General features: G+C 43.9%; 1 protein-coding gene across 1 annotated transcript in view; it reads right to left on the reverse strand.

Moving 5' to 3' along the window:
* Window positions 1–24,491, reverse strand: part of LOC135538386 (collagen alpha-1(XIX) chain-like) — a 92,236-nt gene that overhangs the window by 38,738 nt on the left and 29,007 nt on the right. The window contains exons 15-27 of the mRNA XM_064964292.1: window positions 23,350–23,403; window positions 22,855–22,908; window positions 22,206–22,247; window positions 17,977–18,081; window positions 17,680–17,733; window positions 16,247–16,300; window positions 15,779–15,832; window positions 15,096–15,149; window positions 11,399–11,443; window positions 7,099–7,149; window positions 6,740–6,784; window positions 3,455–3,481; window positions 1,003–1,056 (exon numbers count right to left, since the gene is read on the reverse strand). Coding sequence (XP_064820364.1) covers window positions 1,003–1,056; window positions 3,455–3,481; window positions 6,740–6,784; window positions 7,099–7,149; window positions 11,399–11,443; window positions 15,096–15,149; window positions 15,779–15,832; window positions 16,247–16,300; window positions 17,680–17,733; window positions 17,977–18,081; window positions 22,206–22,247; window positions 22,855–22,908; window positions 23,350–23,403 — 693 coding nt within the window. The remainder of the gene's footprint in view (window positions 1–1,002; window positions 1,057–3,454; window positions 3,482–6,739; window positions 6,785–7,098; window positions 7,150–11,398; window positions 11,444–15,095; window positions 15,150–15,778; window positions 15,833–16,246; window positions 16,301–17,679; window positions 17,734–17,976; window positions 18,082–22,205; window positions 22,248–22,854; window positions 22,909–23,349; window positions 23,404–24,491) is intronic.

Here is a 24,491-nt window from a genome sequence, read left to right on the forward strand (position 1 = left end):
CATACAGCCTTTTTACAACTCAAACCTATAGCAACATACAGCCTTGTTTACAACTCAAACCTATAGCAACATACAGCCTTGTTTACAACTCAAACCTATAGCAACATACAGCCTTACAGTATATAAGTCAAGTCTACAGCACTTCACCCTACAGGACAAGATACATCTTTGTTATATAACTTAAATAGACATAGAACTACTTATACAACTATATAATGAATAAACCAAATCACCATGAGGTTTGAAACAAGAACAGAGACAGACAGAGAAGCTCCATAGAGAAGCATCATGGTTATGTTTATACATCTCCCAGGACTTGTCTTTCAAAGCCCATTCTGAGACTATTCTATTCTAGTCCATATTCTTGTATTCAGACAGACATAACCTCTTGTTGAAGTGTTGCTGTGGATCTATCAGAAACAAACTCTCCTTAACCTTTAGTGTCAAATAAAAGCAGCAGTGTTGAGCACTTGGCCATTTGTCTGTAATATGAGGTGTGTGTGTGTGTCTGAACGATATGGCCATAACTCTCTGACGACAGCTCCCTGAAGGAAGGACAGACGCGCGTGCTAGCCTTGACATCTAGATTAAGACCTAGTGGTGTGAGGGATGTTACACAGACACATAGAGCTGTAACCCCCATAGCAAGGTCCTCTACATCATTATGTTACAGTATGTTACTGACGGTAGTGTCCTGGTAGTTACACTTTCCCCACTGCTCTAATTACATTGGTAACCAGTTTATAATAGCAATAAGGCACCTCGGGGGTTTGTGGTATACGGCCAACGTACCACGGCTAACGGCTGTATCCAGAACAGCCCTTAGACGTGGTATAATGGCCATATACCACATCCCCTCATACTTTATTTCCTAACTGTAATCTGGTGAGGTCATGCAGGATGAGGAGCAAGAGCCGTCTCAGCTTGGCTCGGCTTGGCTTGGCTCGGCTTGGCTTGGCTCAGTACTGTATAAAGGCTACAGGTGGGCTGTGTGTGGCTTACCTTGGCTCCAGGTAGTCCTTCTAGTCCTGGTAAACCCATGGATCCGGGATCTCCCTGGAACATAACACAGAGTAGTTAGTCTAGGACAGAGAGAGTGATTGAGTGAGTGAGTGAGTGAGTGTGAGTGAGAGAGATAGAGAGAGAGAGAGAGAAAGAAAGATATAAAGAGAGAGAGATGGAGAGATGAGAGAGAGAGAGATGGAGTATGGTGTGAAGGATGGAGAACGAGGTATGTTGGTATAGGAGATCACCTTTCAAAACAGTAGACTGATTGTGATACGTTTTTACTTCAAGATAGAACTATCTATAAGACTGCAGATTTATCTCTCATTGCAGGCAGTCAGCAGCTTATTTGGGTCTTTCTCCTTAGTACAGTAGAAATACACATCCCTCGTCCCCTTCTATTGGTCTGGTCTGTCTCCTTTACTACAGTAGAAATACACATCCCTCCTCCCCTTCTATTGGTCTGGTCTGTCTCCTTTACTACAGTAGAAATGCACATCCCTCTTCCCCTTCTATTGGTCTGGTCTGTCTCCTTTACTACAGTATAAATACACATCCCTCCTCCCCTTCTATTGGTCTGGTCTGGCTCTACTGTATGTGCCATGGAGAAATAGTATTACACACTACTGTAGGGCCAAGGCCTGCTCTGTCCTCTGCTCTGACATAGATGGATGGGGCAGGTAATTATCACACATGTAGATTGTCATGAATAACATAGTGTGGCTTAGAGTGGAACGGGACAGATCGGGATCGCCGCCGGGGATCAGCTGTGGCGAGACGGATTGGGGCAATTTGGTGTGTGTGTGTGAGTGATTCTGTGTGTGTCTGTGTGTGTGTCTGTGTGTGAGTGTTTCTGTGTGTGTCTGTCTGTGTGTGTCTGTGTACGTGTCTGTGTGTGTGTGTGTGTGATATGTCTGTGTACGTGTACGTGTTAGTGTCTGTGTGTGTGTGTGTGTGTGTGTGTGTGTGTGTGTCTGTGTGTGCGTGTGTGTGTCTGTGTGTCTGTGTGTGTGCATGTCTGTGTGTGAGTGATTCTGTGTGTGTCTGTGTGTGTCTGTCTATTTGTTTTTGTGTGTGTGTGTGTCTGTGTGTGTGTGTGTGTGTGTGTGTGTGTGTGATTTTCTGTGTGTGTGTGATTTTCTCTGTGTGTGTGTGTGAGATTTTCTCTGTGTGTGTGTGTGTGTGTGTGTGTGTGTGTGTGTGTGTGTGTGTGTGTGTGTGTGTGTGTGTGTCTGTGTGTGTTTTGTGTGTGTGTGTGTGTGTGTGTGTGTGTGTGTGTGTGTGTGTACGTGTCTGTGTGTGTGTGTACGTGTCTGTGTGTGTGTGTGTGTGTGATTTTCTCTGTGTGTGTGTGTGTGTGTGTGTGTGTGTGTGTGTGTGTGTGTGTGTGTGTGTGTGTGTGTGTGTGTGTGTGTGTGTGTGTGTGTGTGTGTGTGTGTGTGCATGAGACGGATTGGGGCAATTCCACCGACCGAGCCGCAGCACCAGGAACCGCAGCTCACACAATTTATTCAAATGTCAAATTAACATCCCCAGTGAGAAATCGCACCGCAGCAAAACAATAAAAAATGCAATTGGCCCCACGAGGACAGAGAAAGAGATGGAGAATTCAAGTTGATACCAGAAGAGAGGAGTTGTATTGTTTCCATTCCTTGGTGTGTGTGTGTGTGTGTGTGTGTGTGTGTGTGTGTGTGTGTGTGTGTGTCCGAAACAGTCTATGTGTGTGTGTTTATGTGTGTGTTTGTGTTTGTGTGTGTGAGTGAGAGAGAGAGAAAGACACAGAGTGTGTGTGTGTGTGTATGTGTGAAAGATAGAGATAGACAGAGTGTGTGTGGGTGTGTGTGAGAGAGAGAGAGACAGAGTGTGTGTGTGTGTATATATAGATATGTGAGAGAGAGAGAGAGAGAGAGAGAGAGAGAGAGAGAGAGAGAGAGAGGGGAGAGAGAGAGAGAGAGGGGGAGAGGGAGAGAGAGAGAGAGAGTGTGTGTGTCTCTTTCTCTTAATGTGTGTGTGTGCGTGGGACTTACAGTAGACATTGCAGAGAGCAAAGAGGGTTCATTGTCTCCCACAGGCCAGACAATATAGAACAGTCATTAGATTGTGTCAAGAGGAGACGTGATCATTATTTTATTTTGTGTTCCCATCTCCAGAGTGGAGGGACTTATGTTGAATTGAACCATAGAGACTGTATTGGAGAACCGACCTGGGTTCAAATACTGTTTGAAATCTTTCAAATACGTTTGCTTTAGCCTGTCGGCAGTGCAGGACGGGAGGGTTTTGCAGTTCTGCGACTCTTCTATTGGTTCCATTGTGCCAATCAAACGCAATCAAGCCCAGATAAAGTAGTTGAAATGATTTCCTTTGTTAGTTCTGTTGGACTGCATATGAAAACAGGTGAGAAACACTTTCAATTAAATATATTCCCTAGAATGAAAAGATTTCAACTCACCACTCTTCCCTCGTCTCCTTTGGGGCCCTATACAGAAGAAAGAGACAGTGGAAGGCAATCACTCCAATTACAAAGTCATATATAGAAGACCTTTTACATAAGACCCTTTAGAAATGTATTCAATCTTTTAAGACATTTTATTTTTACTCCCTTTTTCTCCCCAATTTCGATCTTTGTCTCATCGCTGCAACTCCCCAACGTGCTCAGGAGGCAAAGGTCGAGTCATGTGTCCTCCGAAACATGACCCGACAAACCGCACTTCTTAACCCCCGCCCGCTTAACCCGGAAGCCAGCTGCACCAATGTGTCGGAGGAAACACCGTTCAACTGACGACCGAAGTCAGCCTGCAGGCACCCGGCCCACCACAAGGAGTCGCTAGAGTGCGATGAGCCAAGTAAAGCCTCCCCCCTAACTAGGACGACGCTGGGCCAATTGTGCGCCATCCTATGGGACTCCCTTTCACGGCTGGTTGTGACACAGCCTGGGATCGTACCCGGGTCTGTAGTGACGCCTCAAGCATTGTGATCCAGTGCCTTAGATCACTGCTTCACTTGGGAGGCCCATCTAAAACAGTTTAAGAGATTTTTAACTGGGTTAACAGAGATATGGTTTTTTGTTGTCAAGGCTTTTAGCATCAATTACTTTAACTTTTGGTAAGTGTCAAGTTTAATACAGGAAATGACTGTACTGTGTATATACACTGGCAGCTGTACAGTTATAGTCATAAAGTCAGACTTATTGTCAATAAAATTTAACAGAGTGCAAAAAAATTTAAGCAATTAGAGACATAAAACAAACAGCAAAATCTAATTGGAACTAAATTAAAATGGACATATTGTATAATTTACTGTAGCCTGTTGCTTTCATTCTTCTCCATTTTAACTCTTCATTTTAATTATTTCTTAATTCTTCTAGAATTAATTGAATGCTTCATTAGGATCCCTGTTAGCTGATGCCATGGCGACAGCTAATCTTCCTAGGGTCCAACTCAGACCTAAAATGACATTATAAACTATTACAATTGACATTAAATACATTACATTTAAGAAAAATACATTTAACAAGTGTACATTACAAACAGTTAAAATACCTGCCAGGTAATATATTTAACATTCAGTACATGATCTCTGGGAGTGCAAAACCACTTCATGATATCCCCAACAGTACTGTACATGTTAGATGTAGACAGGGAGTTCTCTTTGTGGACCCCTGCAGGTCCTATGAGCGGAGTGTCTGTGCATTATGATGGAAGAGGTAAAGTCTCCTAGGGTTGTAGGTAGATTACAGACAGACTGATAAGGGCAGAGCTCAGTGGCTTTGATAAGTAAATCAGGTCACCACACCTCGCCACAGAGGCACAATGCAGAGAGAACAGAGTCAGGCCACTGCTCAGACAGTGTTGTCTCTCTCTCTCTCTCTCTCTCTCTCTCTTTCTCTCTCTCTCTCTCTCTCTCTCTCTCTCTCTCTCTCTCTCAGTCTCCAAGTCTCTCTCTCTGTGTCTCTCTCTCTGTGTCTCTCTCTCTGTGTCTCCCTCTCTCTCTCTCTCAGTCTCCAAGTCTCTCTCTCTGTGTCAGTCTCCAAGTCTCTCTCTCTGTGTCAGTCTCTCTCTCTGTCTCTCTCTGTGTCTCTCTCTCTCTCTCTCTCTCTCTCTCTCTCTCTCTCTCTCTCTTTGTCTCTCTCTCTCTCTCTCTCTCAGTCTCTCTCTCTGTGTCAGTCTCGCTCTCTCTCTCTCCCAGTCTCTCTCTCTCTCTCTCTCTCAGTCTCTCTCTCTCTCTCTCTCTCTCAGTCTCTCTCTCTCTCAGCTCTCTCTCTCAGTCTCTCTCTCTCTCTCTCTCTGTCTCCAAGTCTCTCTCTCTGTGTCAGTCTCTCTCTCTGTCAGTCTCTCTCTCTGTCAGTCTCTCTCTCTCTCTGTCAGTTTCTCTCTCTCTCTGTCAGTTCTCTCTCTCTGTCAGTCTCTCTCTCTCTGTCAGTCTCTCTCTCTCTCAGGCCCTCTCTGTCAGTTTCTCCCCACCAGTGAGCTTTCACTGAACATGACTGAGTCTTACTAGATGGCTGGAGACAGTGAAGGAGATGACAGCTACTCTTAGGATGATAAAGTATGGCCTGTGCGTTTCAGACCCTGACAGTACAGTACACAGGATCTGAATACATGTCTGGTTCCTGACAGTACAGTAGAGTACACAGGAGGATGGATGATGAGACAGTAGGATGATGAGACAGAAGGATGATGAGACTGTAGGATGATGAGACAGTAGGATGATGGATGATGAGACAGTCGGATGATGAGACAGAAGGATGATGAGACAGTAGGATGATGGATAATGAGACAGTAGGATGATGGATGATGAGACAGTAGGATGATGAGACAGTGGGATGATGAGACAGAAGGATGATGAGACAGTAGGATGATGAGACAGTAGGATGATGAGACAGTAGGATGATGGATGATGAAAAATTAGGGTGATGAGACAGTAGGATGATGAGACAGAAGGAGGATAAGACAGTAGGATGATGGATGATGAGACAGTAGGTTGATGGATGATGAGACAGTAGGATCATGAGACAGTAGGATAATGAGATAGTAGGATGATGGATGATGAGACAGTAGGATGATGAGACAGTAGGATGATGAGACAGAAGGATGATGAGACAGAAGGAGGATGGATGATGAGACAGCAGGATGATGAGACAGTAGGATGATGAGACAGAAGGATGATGAGACAGTAGGATGATGGATGATGAGACAGTAGGATGATGAGACAGTAGGATAATGGATGATGATAAATTAGGATGATGAGACTGTAGGATGATGAGACAGAAGGATGATGAGACAGTAGGATGATGAGACAGCAGGATGATGAGATAGTAGGAGGATGGATGATGAGTAGGATGATGAGACAGAAGGAGGATGGATGATGAGACAGTAGGAGGATGAGATAGTAGGATGATGAGACAGTAGGAGGATGAGACAGTAGGAGGATGAGATAGTAGGAGGATGAGACAGAAGGAGGATGATACAGTAGGAGGATGGGACAGATGGATGATGAGACAGTAGGAGGATGAGACAGCAGGATGATGAGACAGTAGGAGGATGAGACAGAAGGAGGATAGGATGATGGGACCGTAGGAGGATGAGACAGAAGGAGGATGAGACAGTAGGATGATGAGACAGTAGGATGATGAGACAGAAGGAGGATGGATGATGAGATAGAAGGAGGATGATACAGCAGGATGATGTGACAGCAGGAGGATGGATGATGAGACAGTAGATGATGAGATACTTACTGGTGCACCTGGTGCTCCAGGGGGTCCTGAGATGGCTCCTCCACTCTGTGGAGAAACTAGTATTATCATCATAACATTCAACACAATGATGACATGGTATCTGATTACAGGGTATCTGATTATAGGGTATCTGATGACATGGTATCTGATGACATGGTATCTGATGACATGGTATCTGATGACAGGGTATCTGGTGACATGGTATCTGATGACAGGGTATCTGAAGACATGGTATATGATTACATTTACATTTACATTTAAGTCATTTGGCAGTATAACTGTTGACTAGCACTGTGATGCTAGTTGCACCGTCGGGAACACCTGACACCTGATGAGGATGAGTACAGTGAAGTTCTTACCTGCAGTTTGTACAGACTGCTCATCCCATTGCCCTCCACATAGGGGACACCCTGCAAACACACACATCTCAGTCAGAGCCAGGTATCTCCTACGTTAACACCCTGCCTCATGGCTTCTAGCCTTGTGTGTGTGTGCGTGTGTGCGTGTGTGTGTGTGTGTGTGTGTGTGTGTGTGTGTGTGTGTGTGTGTGTGTGTGTGTGTGTGTGTGTGTGTGTGTGTGTCTGCCTGAGTGTTTTCTGTGACTCTCGTCCTGTAGGCCTGGACCAGGCAGACAGTATTACTTTGTTAAGCCCTTAAATGCAACATGGGAGAGATCAACATCTGAGGCTGCCTGGTGATCACTACATGGAGAGATCAACATCTGAGGCTGCCTGGTGATCACTACATGGAGAGATCAATATCTGAGGCTGCCTGGTGATCACTACATGGAGAGATCAATATCTGTGGCTGCCTGGTGATCACTACATGGAGAGATCAATATCTGAGGCTGCCTGGTGATCACTACATGGAGAGATCAATATCTGGGGCTGCCTGGTGATCACTACATGGAGAGATCAATATCTGGGGCTGCCTGGTGATCACTACATGGAGAGATCAATATCTGGGGCTGCCTGGTGATCACTACATGGAGAGATCAATATCTGGGGCTGCCTGGTGATCACTACATGGAGAGATCAATATCTGGGGCTGCCTGGTGATCACTACATGGAGAGATCAATATCTGGGGCTGCCTGGTGATCACTACATGGAGAGATCAATATCTGGGGCTGCCTGGTGATCACTACATGGAGAGATCAATATCTGGGGCTGCCTGGTGATCACTACATGGAGAGATCAATATCTGGGGCTGCCTGGTGATCACTACATGGAGAGATCAATATCTGGGGCTGCCTGGTGATCACTAAACAAAAGAGGAGAGCAGTAACACTTGTATAACCCTCCGGCCTCTGTAGATTAAAACACTAATGTGAGTACCAAATGGCACACTATCCCCTATAGTACCCCACTTAAGTGCTCATAGGGCTCAGGTAAAAAGTAGTGCACTATATAATGAATAAGGTGCCATTTGGGCCGTAGTCTAACTAGTGTATCTGGGGGAAATAGTAGAGCAGCAGCAAATACAACATCCTGATGGCTTGAGGAGTAGCCTGGATATACCAGAGATAGTCTGTATAGTCCTGCCTGACTAGCGTTATGGGGCCAGGGCGGGGGTGTAGCCCCGGTCTCCTCTCCACTACTCAGTGTATGTGCTGTCTGTCATCAGTGTGTAATCTGAGGCAAAGCTAAATGGCTGCAAGACAGCGCTAAACTAACCACAGCATCAGAGTATCTACAGGAGAACAGCTTTTAAGTTTGAAGGAAATCTGTGGCCCGAAGCTTTTGCTAGATTTGTGCAATTGAAAAGATTTACAGTACTGAAGTTCAGTCATGAACCCTCTCCTCCAACACAGTCAGTGGGTTGTATTAAGTAGGCACAAAGCGGAAGAAACCCCTCCATAATGGAGTGAAACAGGAAGTACTCGCTTTGTACGTGTCCAATAAGAAAAACTCCTTTTGGTTTTGCTCCAGTGTCCCCAGAAGTAACATGAACACGGTGACTCAATAACATTTCTACCTGCCCTCCAGGACACCTACAGCACCCGATGTTACAGGCCAAAAAGATCATCAAGGACATCAACCACCTGAGCCACGGCCCGTTCACCCCGCTATCATCCAGAAGGAGAGGTCAGTACAGGTGCATCAAAGCTGGGACCGAGAGACTGAATAACAGCTTCTATCCCAAGGCCATCAGACTGTTAAAAAGCCATCACTAGTCGGCTTCCACCCGGTTACTCAACCCTGCAGAGGCTGCTGACATATATACATAGACATGGAATGACTGGCCACTTTAATAATGGAACACTAGTCACTTTAATAATGTTTACATCCTGCTTTACTCATCTCATATCTACATACTGTATTATATTCTACTGTATTGTAGTCAATGCCACTCTGATATTGTTCAATCTAATATTAATATGTTTCTTAATTCCATTATTTTACTTTTAGATTTGTGTATATTTTCTGAATCATTTTTAGATACTACTGCACTGTTAGACACTACTGCACTGTTAGATACTACTGCACTGTTGTATACTACTGTGCTGTTAGATACTACTGCACTGTTAGACACTACTGCACTGTTAGATGCACTGTTAGATACTACTGCACTGTTAGATACTACTGCACTGTTAGATACTACTGCACTGTTAGAAACTACTGCACTGTTAGACACTACTGCACTGTTAGACACTACTGCACTGTTAGACACTACTGCACTGTTAGACACCACTGTACTGTTAGACACTACTGCACTGTTGTATACTACTGTGCTGTTAGATACTACTGCACTGTTAGATACTACTGCACTGTTGTATACTACTGTGCTGTTAGATAGTACTGCACTGTTGGACACCACTGCACTGTTAGATACTACCGCACTGTTAGACACTACTGCACTGTTAGATGCACTGTTAGATACTACTGCACTGTTAGATACTACTGCACTGTTAGATACTACTGCACTGTTAGATGCACTGTTAGATACTACTGCACTGTTAGATACTACTGCACTGTTAGATACTACTGCGCTGTTAGATACTACTGTGCTGTTAGATACTACTACACTGTTAGATACTACTGCACTGTTAGACACTACTGCACTGTTAGACACTACTGCACTGTTAGATACTACCGTACTGTTAGATACTACTGCACTGTTAGACACTACTGCACTGTTAGACACAACGGCACTGTTAGATACTACTGCACTGTTAGATACTACTACACTGTTAGACACTACTGCACTGTTAGATACTACTGCACTGTTAGATACTACTGCACTGTTAGATAATACTGCACTGTTAGATACTACTGCACTGTTAGACTCTAAAAGCACTGTTAGATACTACTGCACTGTTAGATACTACTGTGCTGTTAGATACTACTGCACTGTTAGATACTACTGCACTGTTAGATACTACTGCACTGTTAGATACTACTGTGCTGTTAGATACCACTGCACTGTTAGATACTACTCCACTGTTAGATACTACTGCGCTGTTAGATACTACTGCACTGTTAGATACTACGGCACTGTTAGATACTACTGCACTGTTAGACACTACTGCACTGTTAGACACAACGGCACTGTTAGATACTACTGCACTGTTAGATACTACTACACTGTTAGACACTACTGCACTGTTAGATACTACTGCACTGTTAGATACTACTACACTGTTAGATACTACTGCACTGTTAGATACTACTACACTGTTAGATACTACTGCGCTGTTAGACACTACTGCACTGTTAGACACCACTGCACTGTTAGATACTACTGCACTGTTAGATACTACTGCACTGTTAGACACCACTGCACTGTTAGATACTACTGCACTGTTATATACTACTGCACTGTTAGATACTACTCCACTGTTAGATACTACTGCGCTGTTAGATAATACTGCACTGTTAGATACTACGGCACTGTTAGATACTACGGCACTGTTAGACACTAAAAGCACTGTTAGATACTACTGCGCTGTTAGATACTACTGCGCTGTTAGATACTACTGCGCTGTTAGATACTACTGTGAGATACTACTGCACTGTTAGATACTACTGCACTGTTAGATACTACTACGCTGTTAGATATTACTGCACTGTTAGATACTACTGTTAGATACTACTGCACTGTTAGATACTACTGCACTGTTAGATACTACTGTGCTGTTAGATACTACTGTGCTGTTAGATACTACTGCACTGTTAGATACTACTGCACTGTTAGATACTACTGCAATGTTAGATACTACTGCACTGTTAGATACTACTGCACTGTTATATACTAATACACTGTTGAAGCTAGGAACACAAGCATTTCGCTACACCCACAATAACATCTGCTAAATATGTGTAGGTGACCAATAAAATTGTACTTGATTAGATTTCCAGGAAGGAAGAAAGAACAGGAAAAACATTTTCTCAAGTAGACAGAAGAAAACATGTTGTCCTTCAAAGTATTAAGTCAATCTCACTGTCCTCTTAAATGATGTGTTGTGTGACCAGCCATTCAAAAGGACACTAGTAATTGGCTAAGGTACCTTGAACTGGTGTCATCATTCATAGGCATGAAAACTGTTGACACATCTCACCAATGACTCAACAACACACACACTCTCTGTACACGCACGCATACACACAGTCTGTATACACACACACAGAGAGATCTCAGTGATGCTCTGGATAACTTACTGGGGGGCCTGGTAGTCCTGGCCTTCCAGGGGATCCTTCACTTCCCTGTAGGACACACACACACACACACACACACACACACACACACACACACACACACACACGCACACGCACACGCACACGCACACGCACACGCACACACACACAACAAACCATGAGAGGGATAATGCTTTCCAGTCAGTCACTGGGGAACACATTTCTTCAGTTAAGATCCCAATAATCGAAGAATACCTCTTTACCCTTATTTACCCACACATTAGACACAGTGACAATCCTAATCTTTGGGACATGGCATGGCTGACAATACAAGTCTATTGCAGAGGTACAGTATTTGAGAAGAGGGACATACTAGCTCTGTTGAATTTGAGATAGATTGGGGGTAAGGCCCTGCGATAAACTAGTGTCCTGTACAAGGGGTGTACTGGTACATCAACCTGCCTCACGCTACAGAAACAGGAGATCCTATTAGCTGGCTGCACAAGCCTCTTGCAAGGCTACTGAATTGGCATACAGCACCACCCCAATCCACTGACAGCACTAGGCCCATGGCATTCTTTCAACAACAAAACGGAAGAGAAATCCATAAGATATTATGTGCTTTTTAATAAAATAATATGATTCCTGAGTATTACAATAACCCATTATTGATGCTCTTTGAGATAGCACTAAATAAGACGTAAGGCATTGTTTTCATCTTAGACTATCAGAACAGCTCTTGGCATGTCAGGCCACATGCTTGAATAAAACATGACCCTGTATGTACTAACTGCCTATATTTAGAACATAAAGTAGACATGTACAGTACAGTGCCTAGTGAAAGTCTGTACAGCAATGGCGCAGTCTTCACATCCCCCCCCCTTAAAATTAAATTAAAAAACGGATTGAATTAGATATTTTTTATACAGGTCTACACAACCTACTCCACATCTTCAAAGTGAAAGAAATGTATATAAAATGAGGATAATTAATAAAGAAAACAAAAAAAAACAAAGATGTCTTGATTGTGTGTCTTCACACCCCAAAGTTAATACTTGGTGGAAGCACCTTTTGACAGCCATTACAGCTGTGAATCATTTTGAATAAGATTCTGCACAACTCTTAGGGCAATATAATTCCATTGCTTGATCCTGACAAACTCCCCAGTCCCTGGCGATGACAAGCATACCCATAACATGATGCTGCCAACCACAATAGTTGAAAATACAGAGGGTTGACTTTGTGTTATATTGTATTGGATTTGACCCAAACCTGTAGTTTTTATTTTAGGCCAAAAACGTAATGTCTTTGCTGTGTTGTCTTGCAGGATTACTTAATGGTATTGTTGCAAACAGAATCAATGAATTGGAGTGGATGTTTTTAACACAGGCTTCCTTCACTTCACCATGTGGCCCAGTAATGTGGAGTGGATGTTTTTAACACAGGCTTCCTTCACGTCACCATGCGGGCCAGTAATGTGGAGTGGATGTTTTTAACACAGGCTTCCTTCACTTCACCATGCGGCCCAGTAATGTGGAGTGGATGTTTTTAACACAGGCCTCCTTCACTTCACCATGTGGCCCAATAATGTGGAGTGGATGTTTTTAACACAGGCTTCCTTCACTTCACCATGAGGCCCAGTAATGTGGAGTGGATGTTTTTAACAAAGGCTTCCTTCACTTCACCATGTGGCCCAGTAATGTGGAGTGGATGTTTTTAACACAGGCTTCCTTCACTTCACCATGAGGCCCAGTAATGTGGAGTGGATGTTTTTAACACAGGCTTCCTTCACTTCACCATGTGGCCCAGTAATGTGGAGTGGATGTTTTTAACACAGGCCTCCTTCACTTCACCATGAGGCCCAGTAATGTGGAGTGGATGTTTTTAACACAGGCTTCCTTCACTTCACCATGAGGCCCAGTAATGTGGAGTGGATGTTTTTAACACAGGCCTCCTTCACTTCACCATGCGGCCCAGTAATGTGGAGTGAATGCAATGCTTTTGATCCCTTTGTATTTTCCACTATTGTCGTGGCCTCGGGAGGCTGTCAGGATCTGAAGAAATATGAAAGGAACAAAGCCCAGGTAAAAAGTTAGAGGAAGCTCTGTCTTCTGAATACCTAACCCTGGGATAGAGTTACATTTTTCTGTGGGACAATGGCACACACGCAAAATTATGCCAAGGACACAACAGAATGGCTTTCCAAGAGGTATTTAGTGTTCCTGAGTGGTTTAGTCTCTGTCCTGAATAAAATCTGATTGAAAAATTAAAGACAATGTTTGAATACTGCAGTCCATCAATGACTCCCTACCAAATTTACTGAGCTTGAGCAATTTTAACAAAAACAATGGATATACACTATGTGGCCAGTTTATTAGGTACAACAACCCGGTCACGAAAATGGTTCACTCCTACAGACAGTGAGTCATGTGGCCGTGGCTTGCTATGTAAAGCAGGCAGACAATCCTTGAGGCATCCATTTACTGTTCAATTGAATGTTACAATGGGCAATACCAGTGACCTAAGAGACTTTGAGCTTGGTATGATCGTAGGTGGCAGGCGAGCCGGTTCCAGTATCTCAGAAACGCCCGGCATCCTGGCCTTTTCACGCAGGACAGTGTCTAGGGTTTACTGAGAATGGTGCGACAAACAAAAAACACCCGGTCAGCGGCAGTCAGTCAGCGGCAGTCAGTCAGCGGCAGTCAGTCAGCGTCAGTCAGTCAGCGGCAGTCAGTCAGCGGCAGTCAGTCAGCGGCAGTCAGTCAGCGTCAGTCAGTCAGCGGCAGTCAGTCAGCGTCAGTCAGTCAGCGGCAGTCAGTCAGCGGCAGTCAGTCAGCGTCAGTCAGTCAGCGGCAGTCAGTCAGCGGCAGTCAGTCAGCGGCAGTCAGTCAGCGGCAGTCAGTCAGTCGGCAGTCAGTCAGCGGCAGTCAGTCAGCGGCAGTCAGTCAGCGGCAGTCAGTCAGCGGCAGTCAGTCAGCGGCAGTCCCGTGGGCGAAAACAGCTTGATGAGAGGGGCTGAAGGAGAATGGCAATAATCGTGCAAGCTAACAGGGGGGCCACAAACAGGTAAATATTGGTGCAGTACAACAGTGGATGGCAGAACGGCATCTCGGAATACACAACTTGTCTGTCTTTTTCACAGATGCGCTATTGCAGCAGTTGCTGTTGCATCATGCTGATGGCAGAGTCAGGATTTGACATAAGCAGCATGAGTCCATGGCCCCATTCTGCCTGGTATCAACGGTACAAGCTGGTGACGGTGGTGTAATTGTGTGGGGAATGTTTTCCTGGCACATGTTAGGTCCCTTGATACCAATTGAGCAATGTTTCCATACCCCAAAGAATTCAATCTGTTCTGGAGGCAAAGGGGGGGTCTGACCCGGTACCTAATAATCTGGCCACTGGGTGCATGTTGTCGTGAGAGTTGTGCAAGCTTGGTAGAATCTTATTCAGAATGATTCCCAGCTGTAATGGCTGCTGAAGGTGCTTCCACCAAGTAAAAGTGAAAACATACGCAATCAATTCATCATCATCTTGTGTTTTGGAAAATTATCTATCATTTTTCTTTCACTTTGGAGTAGGCTGTGAAACTAAATTTGGGACAAATCTAATTGAATCCCTTTGTAGATTTCATTTTAAGGTAGCAAAGTGTGAAGACCGTGTAAGTGTGCGTAGACCTTCACTAGAGACTGTATATTCACACACAGCGCCTCTTTCTTACCCGATCTCCCTTTGTTCCAGGCTGACCCATTGGCCCAGGTCTGCCCATGACACCCTGCAAACAGAGACCAGGTACAGCAATTAACTGGGTCACAAACTAAATATAGAAACAAGGTACATCAATTAACTGGGACACAAACTAAATATAGAAACAAGGTACATCAATTAACTGGGACACAAACTAAATATAGGAACAAGGTACATCAATTAACTGGGTCACAAACTAAATATAGAAAACAAAGTACATCAATTAACTGGGACACGAACTAAATATAGAAACAAGGTACATCAATTAACTGGGTCACAAACTAAATATAGAAAACAAAGTACATCAATTAACTGGGACACAAACTAAATATAGAAACAAGGTACATTAATTAACTGGGTCACAAACTAAATATAGAAACAAGGTACATCAATTAACTGGGTCACAAACTAAATATAGAAAACAAAGTACATCAATTAACTGGGTCACAAACTAAATATAGAAAACAAAGTACATCAATTAACTGGGTCACAAACTAAATATAGAAACTGGGTGAGAGAAAATAGGGACCAAACAATGAGTATGGTGTTCTCAGTGATTGTTCTTGTATCAGCAACACAGTACTACACATGCATTACAACGAGGGATGAATAGATGTGAAAGATGATTTAATGAAATTGATGATTTGTTTTGCTTACAGGGGCTCCAGTACGGCCTGTTGTACCCAGAATGCCTGGAACTCCAGGAGAGCCCTGAGAAAGACAAGAAACACCAGAGAACAATCATTGTCACTACCTGTGTAATAGGTGGTGTATGATAGCCTAACTGGTAGGTAATTGCAAGAAGGACAAGAGGAGAGTTAACCTCATTTGCATTTTCGGGGCTATTCCATTGATTCTGTTGTACATGGGGCAAGATGAGTCATGTGACCGTGGCTTGCTATATAAAGCAGGCATTGAGGCATTGAGGCATTCTGTTACTGATCGACTGAACGTTACAAAGGGTAAAGCTAGTGACCTAAGCGACTGTGAGCGTGGTATGATCGATGGTGCCAGGTGCACCGGTTCCAGATTTGATTTGATTTGATGTAGTGTACTTTCAAGCACACTCAAGCATGTTAAAGTATATGATTCATGTATTGGCCCCAGGACAGGTCTGAAACCCACCTCGTCTCCTTTGTCTCCACTAGGCCCAGGGAATCCTCTCTCTCCTTTCATCCCCTAGAACAGCAAACAACATCGGTGAATGGGTAAACAGTAACAACAACAGTAAATAGTACAAAAATGGCCAAATCAAGTTGAATTCTGTATAAACCTTTTCTGAATGGGGCGGCAGGGTAGCCTAGTGGTAAGAGCGTTGGACTGGTAACTGGACTGGTAACCGAAAGGTTGCAAGGTCAAATCCCCGAGCTGACAAGGTACAAATCTGTCGTTCTGCACCTGAACAGGCAGTTAACCCACTGTTCCTAGGCCATCATTGAAAATAAGAATTTGTTCTTAACTGACTTGCCTAGTAAAATAAAGGTAAAATAAAATAAAAAAATTAAAATGTGTCTGCTTGTGAAATGAGAAACGTCTGCCACCATAATATACAGTATGTTCTCTCCCAACCTCATAGTCTCAAACCAGGGGCACGGCGGGTGGTCATACGTTTCACTTGGACTTCTTGTTTCTAATAGAGCCAATTAGAAGCGACTGCTTGGGTCATTTTACTAATACGGGACACTGCTGCGTATCCATGGCAACCACGTCTGCAGCCAGCAGCTCTGATGATACGAATGTGCTGGACTGACATTGTAAATGTCTGAATCTTTGGTTCGACGGTTGGTGTCTGAATCTTCCCAAATCTCTCAGATGAAATTAAATGTGAACAACTACGAGAGCCTATGTCGTACATTATAGCATATTATGCATTGTTTATAAGGCATTATAAATGCCCTCATAATGCATCACGAAGAGGGTATTCATTCGTAGGAAGTATTATGAAAACAATTCAACTGAAAATGAATAGCAACAAGGGATAGAAGCATGTTAAATAATAACCTGAAGAAGAAGAGTAGTCCCCAGCGATGTTATGCACCAGTCTAAATACTATTACACCTGTCATCTTTTCTAATTCACTTTGTCACGCTGAGATTGGCAATGAATGGAGTGAATGGAGTATTTGTAAGGTGGAAAGTAATTCTGTATATATTGACTGTGTCCCAAATTGACTGTGTCCTAATCCTTTACACAGGGCACTACTTTTCACCAGAGGTTATAGTGCACTATGTAGGGAATAGGCTGCCATTGAGAACATATCCATTATAATAGGGAATAGGCTGCCATTTAGAACATATCCATTATAATAGGGAATAGTCTGCCATTTAGAACACATGCATTATAATAGGGAATAGTCTGCCATTTAGAACACATCCATTATAATAGGGAATAGTCTGCCATTTAGAACACATCCATTATAATAGGGAATAGTCTGCCATTTAGAACACATGACATTATAATAGGAAATAGTCTGCCATTTAGAACACATCCATTATAATAGGGAATAGTCTGCCATTTAGAACACATGCACTATATCAGGATGACACGTTGTTTCCTACCTTTGGACCTTCTTTCCCTGGATTACCGAGAGGTCCTCGCACTCCTGGATCCCCCTGTTTAGGATGGACACACGCAAATCAATGCACGCAAGAACACATGCACAGAGAAAGACACACACACAAAACCACACAATCTGTCCCCAAGGGTTCCACTCTCACACTTCTGGGCGGGCTGGCCACCCACCCACCCACCCACCCACACCCACCCACACACACACACACACACACACACACACACACACACACACACACACACACACACACACACACACACAGTAAAGATAATAAGACACTCACCTTTTCTCCCACCATGCCTTGCACTCCTGTCGCTCCATGGGTTCCCTGCTCGCCCTTCTGCCCAGGCAGACCTGGCACTCTGGTCTGGCACACGGTGCAGGCATTCTGCCAACACACAGCAGGGGGGGGAGAGGTACGGTCATACAGACCAGATATCTGTCATCTCACTGAGTCACAGCAGGGAAATACAGTGCTCCTTTTGTTTGTATTCCATCTCCCCTGGGTCGAAGAGCAGGGGAGATGTCTTAACGTTCTCTCAATGTTTCCACAACATTGAAGTTAATGTGAGCAGACTGAGAACCAGACATTGTCTTATTTCCCACCCACTCTCAAACTGACTGTGACATTTGGGGGATCATTTGAAATATCACAGTCTCCCATCCAGTTCAGGTTTCACTGAGTAACATTTATTTACATTCAAATAGTTAGGCTTAGTCTGTGTCTGGGAAATCAGCCCTGTCTGGGAAATCAGCCCAGTCTGGGAAATCAGCCCTGTCTGGGAAATCAGCCATGTCTGGAAAATCAGCCCTGTCTGGGAAATCAGCCCTGTCTGGGAAATCAGCCCTGTCTGGGAAATCAGCCCTGTCTGGGAAATCAGCCCTGTCTGGAAAATCAGCCCTGTCTGGGAAATCAGCCCTGTCTGGGAAATCAGCCCTGTCTGGGAAATCAGCCCTGTCTGGGAAATCAGCCCTGTCTGGGAAATCTGCCCTGTCTGGGAAATCTGCCCTGTCTGGAAAATCAGCCCTGTCTGGGAAATCAGCCCTGTCTGGGATATCTGCCCTGTCTGGAAAATCAGCCCTGTCTGGGAAATCAGCCCTGTCTGGAGTGTACTTCCTCTACAGCAGCAGACATTCTGTACTCTGACACTGTTGAGTTGTTGAAGTGTACGTTCCCTACAGCAGCAGACATTCTGTACTCTGCTGAAGATAATTAGGTTCAACTGTATCAGTTACCCAGAGGCACTTACTTCATAGAACAATGCTATGATTATACACTGAGTGTACAAAACATTAAGGACATCCTCCTAATATTGAGTTGCACCACCCCCTTTGCCCTCAGAACAGCCTAAATACGTTGGGGCATGGACTCTACAAGGTGTCGAAAGCGTTCCACAGTTTTGTCAAAGTGGGTGGATGTCCTTTCGGTGGTGGACCATTCTTGATACGCACGGGAAACTGTTGAGAATGAAAAACCCAGCAGCATTGCAGTTCTTGACACAAACCGGTGCGCCTGGCACCTACTACCATACCCTGTTCAAAGGCACTTAAATGTTTTGTCTTGCCCATTCACCCTCTGAATAGCACACATACACAATCCATGTCCCAATTGTCTCAAGGCTTCAAAATCATTCTTTAACCCGTCTCCTCCCCTTCATCTACACTGATGGAAGTGGATTTAACGAGTGACATCAATAAGGGATCATAGCTTTCACCTGGATTCACCTGGTCAGTCTATGTCAAGGAAAGAGAAGGTGTTCCTAATTTTTTTGTCCACTCAGTGTACATTCAGTAGAAGAACACCACAGGAGGTTGGTGGCACCTGAATTAGGGAGGACGGGCTCGTGGTAATGACTGGAGTGGAATAGGTGGAATGGTTTCCATGTGTTTGATGCTGTTCCAGCCATTACTATGAGCTTTCCTCCCCTCAGCAGCCTCACATGAAAAACACATGAATACGTTCCACTTCCAACCATTTATCTGGAGATGGATATCAGTTCTGTTTATACAGCATGGAGACTGTATGACCCTTAAGTGTCACTGGCATTTAGACTCATCAGAGAAGAGCAGTGGGAAGATATTTCATCTAACTTTATGGAAGTACAAATCTTTTTTTCTGAGAGAGACTTAAGCGAAGTGTCTTGAAATAAAAAAGGTCCAATTCAGTTGAGTGCTCCTTTCAGTGTGAAATATCAAATATCATCGGCTGCAAAGTGACCAAACTCTGTCAATTAAAGTGAAGAAACGGAGAAAAGCTATTCTTGGGGAGGATTGTCATTCAGCTCATCAAGTTGAATGACGCAGTCAAGCCAGCAGCACATTGTAAAAAAAAGGCCTTTAAACAGGCAGGTTAGCGTTTCTTTGTCATGAATCTTGTTCTGGAGGCAGTTCTGCAGAGGGGTCACTAGCTAGCACAGCCACAAAGTTGTAAAATCAGATTTTAAATTTAACTTCAATCTTAACCACACCAATAAACCTAAACTAAGACCAAAAAGCAACATAGCCAATTTTGACTTTGCAGCTGGCCAATCTAGTAGAAATTGCTCAGTTCTGCCTCCAGGACAAGATTCATGACAATAAATGTCAATCTGCTTTGAACAGCTAAAAGCTTGGACACTTTATTCATTTAACTGGGCTTCCTATCTTTGGTCTGGTAGAATAAAATCCCTTTCTCTCTCTCTCTCTCTCTCTCTCTCTCTCTCTCTCTCTCTCTCTCTATCTTTCTCTCTCTCTCTCTCTCTCTCTCTCTCTCTCTCTCTCTCTCTATATCTTTCTCTCTCTCTCTGTCTCTGTCTTTCTCTCTCTCTCTCTCTCTCTCTCTCTATATCTTTCTCTCTCTCTGTCTCTGTCTCTCTCTCTCTCTCTCTCTCTCTCACTCTCTCTCTCTCTCTCTCTTTCTCTCTCTCTCTCTCTCTCTCTCTCTCTCTCTCTCTCTCTCATAATCCTGTTTTAACACAATCCTCTCTCAACAGACACAATCCTGTTTTAAATCACATAATTTCTTCTCTGACTGAGAAGAGATGGATGTGCATTCATCTTGGCTGGCTGAGAGGGACTAGCATCACAACCGAACAGTAATCACACAAACACAGAGAAGAGAGAAAAGACAGACGGAGAGAGAGAAGAGAGACAGAGAGAGAAGAGAGAAGAGACAGATGGGCAGAGTGAAGAGACGGACAGAGAGAAGAGAGATGTATAGAGAAGAGACAGATGGACAGAGAGAAGAGACAGAGAGAAGAGACAGATGCAAAGAGAGAAGAGACAGACAGAGAGAGAGAGAAGAGACAGACAGAGAGAGGGAAGAGACAGACAGAGAGAGAGAAGTGTACATTGTACAGATACATCAACAAGGAGTGGGAGTGTTGAGGAGATAGATGGACAGAGAGAAGAGACAGAGAGAGAAAAAACAGACAGAGAGAGAGAAGAGACAGACAGAGAGAGGGAAGTGTGTACATTGTACAGATACATCAACAAGGCGTGGGAGTGTTGGAGAGATAGAAGGAAAAGGAGAAGTATTGTCCCTTAAATACGTAGCAACAAGGTAGCCATGAGAACAAACAACTGACAACAGAAAGCCCTATTCCCTATATAGTGCACTACTGTTGACCAGAGCCCTATTCCCTATATAGTGCACTACTGTTGACAAGAGCCCTATTCCCTATATGATACACTACTGCTGACCAGAGCCCTATTCCCTATATGATACACTACTGTTGACCAGAGCCCTATTCCCTATATAGTGCACTACTGTTGACAAGAGCCCTATTCCCTATATAATACACTACTGCTGACCAGAGCCCTATTCCCTATATAATACACTACTGCTGACCAGAGCCCTATTCCCTATATAATACACTACTGCTGACCAGAGCCCTATTCCCTATATAGTGGACTGCTGTTGACAAGAGCCCAGCCATAGCTCTCTGGTCAAAAGTAGTTCACAGTGTAGGGAATAGGGTACCATTTTGGACATATTCCCTGTGTACTCCAGGAGGGATGTATTCAACAACAGCATTCTTCTTAGGACATTTCAAGGATTCCTGTTGAATATAATAATGCATTTCCATAGTGGATTTCCAATTTCTTGAATTTCTAGCTGCAGTTCGCCACCACCACCTGATGGAGGCGCTCCTGAGCTTCTGTTAATAATTCCGTAACATCACCCTGATAGGTTTAGTACTGGTGAAAGTATCACATCAAAATATCAACATTAAAAGTTTGTTGTTGTATTACAATTGTGAGGTCTTAAAGTGTGAAATACACCACTGTGGGCAACTGTGCAATCATAGTAACTGATGCAATTAAAGCAGGCTAAATTATAACCTGTTTCTACACCCTCAGTCAATGTGGATCTACATGTTGGCACTTCAAGGTAATAAAAAAATATCTTCCATGAATCTTGTCAATTAAAAAAATCATGTATGATTTATGTACCACACTGAATAATGTTGGAATGACAATTGATGGGAATAATCATACGACACAACGGTAATACATGAAACAGTCCAGTACCTTGAGTAAAGAGCTCATATCTCCGACAATTGGCAAGGCAGTCTGTTGGAAAGACAAGTTGTCAATCATACATTTTGTATAATGACTGTAGATGTAAAGAAATGTCAATGAATATTTTTGTGATCTTTTTCAGTCAGATCATAGTTGAATGAACCTCTCATAATTATCTTAGCATCACTCGAAGCTTGAACTCTTATGAATGATGCTGAAACACTCAAAGTTACAATGATTGTGTTTATGGTGGTATGAATGATGCTGAAACACTCAAAGTTACAATGATTGTGTTTATGGTGGTATGAATGATGCTGAAACACTCAAAGTTACAATGATTGTGTTTATGGTGGTATGACTGATGCTGAAACACTCAAAGTTACAATGATTGTGTTTATGGTGGTATGACTGATGCTGAAACACTCAAAGTTACCATGATTGTGTTTATGGTGGTATGAATGCCTTATACATAAATCCCCTTCAAGTACAGTGTAACCAAATCTTCTCCTGTGATTTCAGTTTTCTGTAAAATAATTGTCTTTCTGTGGTTTTGAGGCATTTAACCTAAATATGGTACAGTGGGCTGAGCACCTCCAAGTGACACTGACACAGTATATCTCTGAGAGAGAGATGAGAAAGAGATGAGCGGTTAACTTACTGGTTGACCCGGGGGGCCAGGAGGACCTGGGGGACCTTCTCGACCAGGGGATCCCTTTAAATGAGAGAAATAATGATGTCACCAGCTATGAGACCATCGGAAACACACAGCGCTGCACACCCTTGGCCCACGCTTTGACATTCATCCTAATGGGGTGCTGTGTGTGTGTGTGTGTGTGTGTGTGTGTGTGTGTGTGTGTGTGTGTGTGTGTGTGTGTGTGTGTGTGTGTGTGTGTGTGTGTGTGTGTGTGTGTGTGTGTGTGTGTGTGTGTGTGTGTGTGTGTGTGTGTGTGTGTGTGAGAGGAGAGGAGAAAAGATGTCAGGAAGAGGAATAGAAGGCAGATAGGAAAGACAACATTTTCCCTCCGAATGTCAGTTTCTCTTTATCTCCAGATGTAAAGTATCACTGTGTCTCCCTTCCTGCAGAGAGAGGAGGACAGGGGGAGTGGAGGACATGAATGAGAAGAGAGGAAGGAAGGTCTTGGATCCCACTCACCTCTCTCCCCGGGGTCCCAGCAGGGCCTGAGAATCCAGCGGGTCCACGAGGGCCCTAGGAGAGAAGACAACCCCCATAACACACTAATGAGATCAGGGCCCGTGTCTAAAAAGCCTCTCAGATTAGGATTGCTGACCTAGGAATAGAATATACAGTATATTCTCAACCCTCACAAAGAAGACATGCAAATAAGCCTATGATGAGCCTGACACCAGACCTGTTGAAACTAATACCAGTCCTGAAACTAACACCAGTCCTGAAACAAACACCAGTCCTGATGAGATTAACACCAGTCCTGTTGAGCCTAACACCAGCCCTGTTGAGTCTAACACCAGTCCTGATGAGACTAACACCAGTCCTGTTGAGACTAACACCAGTCCTGATGAGACTAACACCAGTCCTGTTGAGACTAACACCAGTTCTGATGAGATTAACACCAGTCCTGATGAGACTAACACCAGTCCTGTTGAGACTAACACCAGCCCTGTTGAGTCTAACACCAGTCCTGATGAGACTAACACCAGTCCTGTTGAGACTAACACCAGTTCTGATGAGATTAACACCAGTCCTGATGAGACTAACACCAGTCCTGATGAGACTAACACCAGTCCTGAAACTAACACCAGTCCTGTTGAGCCTAACACCAGCCCTGTTGAGTCTAACACCAGTCCTGATGAGACTAACACCAGTCCTGTTGAGACTAACACCAGTTCTGATGAGATTAACACCAGTCCTGATGAGACTAACACCAGTCCTGATGAGACTAACACCAGTCCTGATGAGACTAACACCAGTCCTGTTGAGCCTAACACCAGCCCTGTTGAGTCTAACACCAGTCCTGATGAGACTAACACCAGTCCTGTTGAGACTAACACCAGTTCTGATGAGATTAACACCAGTCCTGATGAGACTAACACCAGTCCTGATGAGACTAACACCAGTCCTGATGAGACTAACACCAGTCCTGTTGAGCCTAACACCAGCCCTGTTGAGACTAACACCAGTCCTGATGAGACTAACACCAGTCCTGTTGAGACTAACACCAGTTCTGATGAGATTAACACAAGTCCTGAGGAGACTAACACCAGTCCTGATGAGACTAACACCAGTCCTGATGAGACTAACACCAGTCCTGAAACTAA

Source organism: Oncorhynchus masou, unplaced genomic scaffold (genome assembly GCF_036934945.1).
Source record: "Oncorhynchus masou masou isolate Uvic2021 unplaced genomic scaffold, UVic_Omas_1.1 unplaced_scaffold_950, whole genome shotgun sequence".
In the NCBI taxonomy this organism is placed as follows: domain Eukaryota; kingdom Metazoa; phylum Chordata; class Actinopteri; order Salmoniformes; family Salmonidae; genus Oncorhynchus; species Oncorhynchus masou.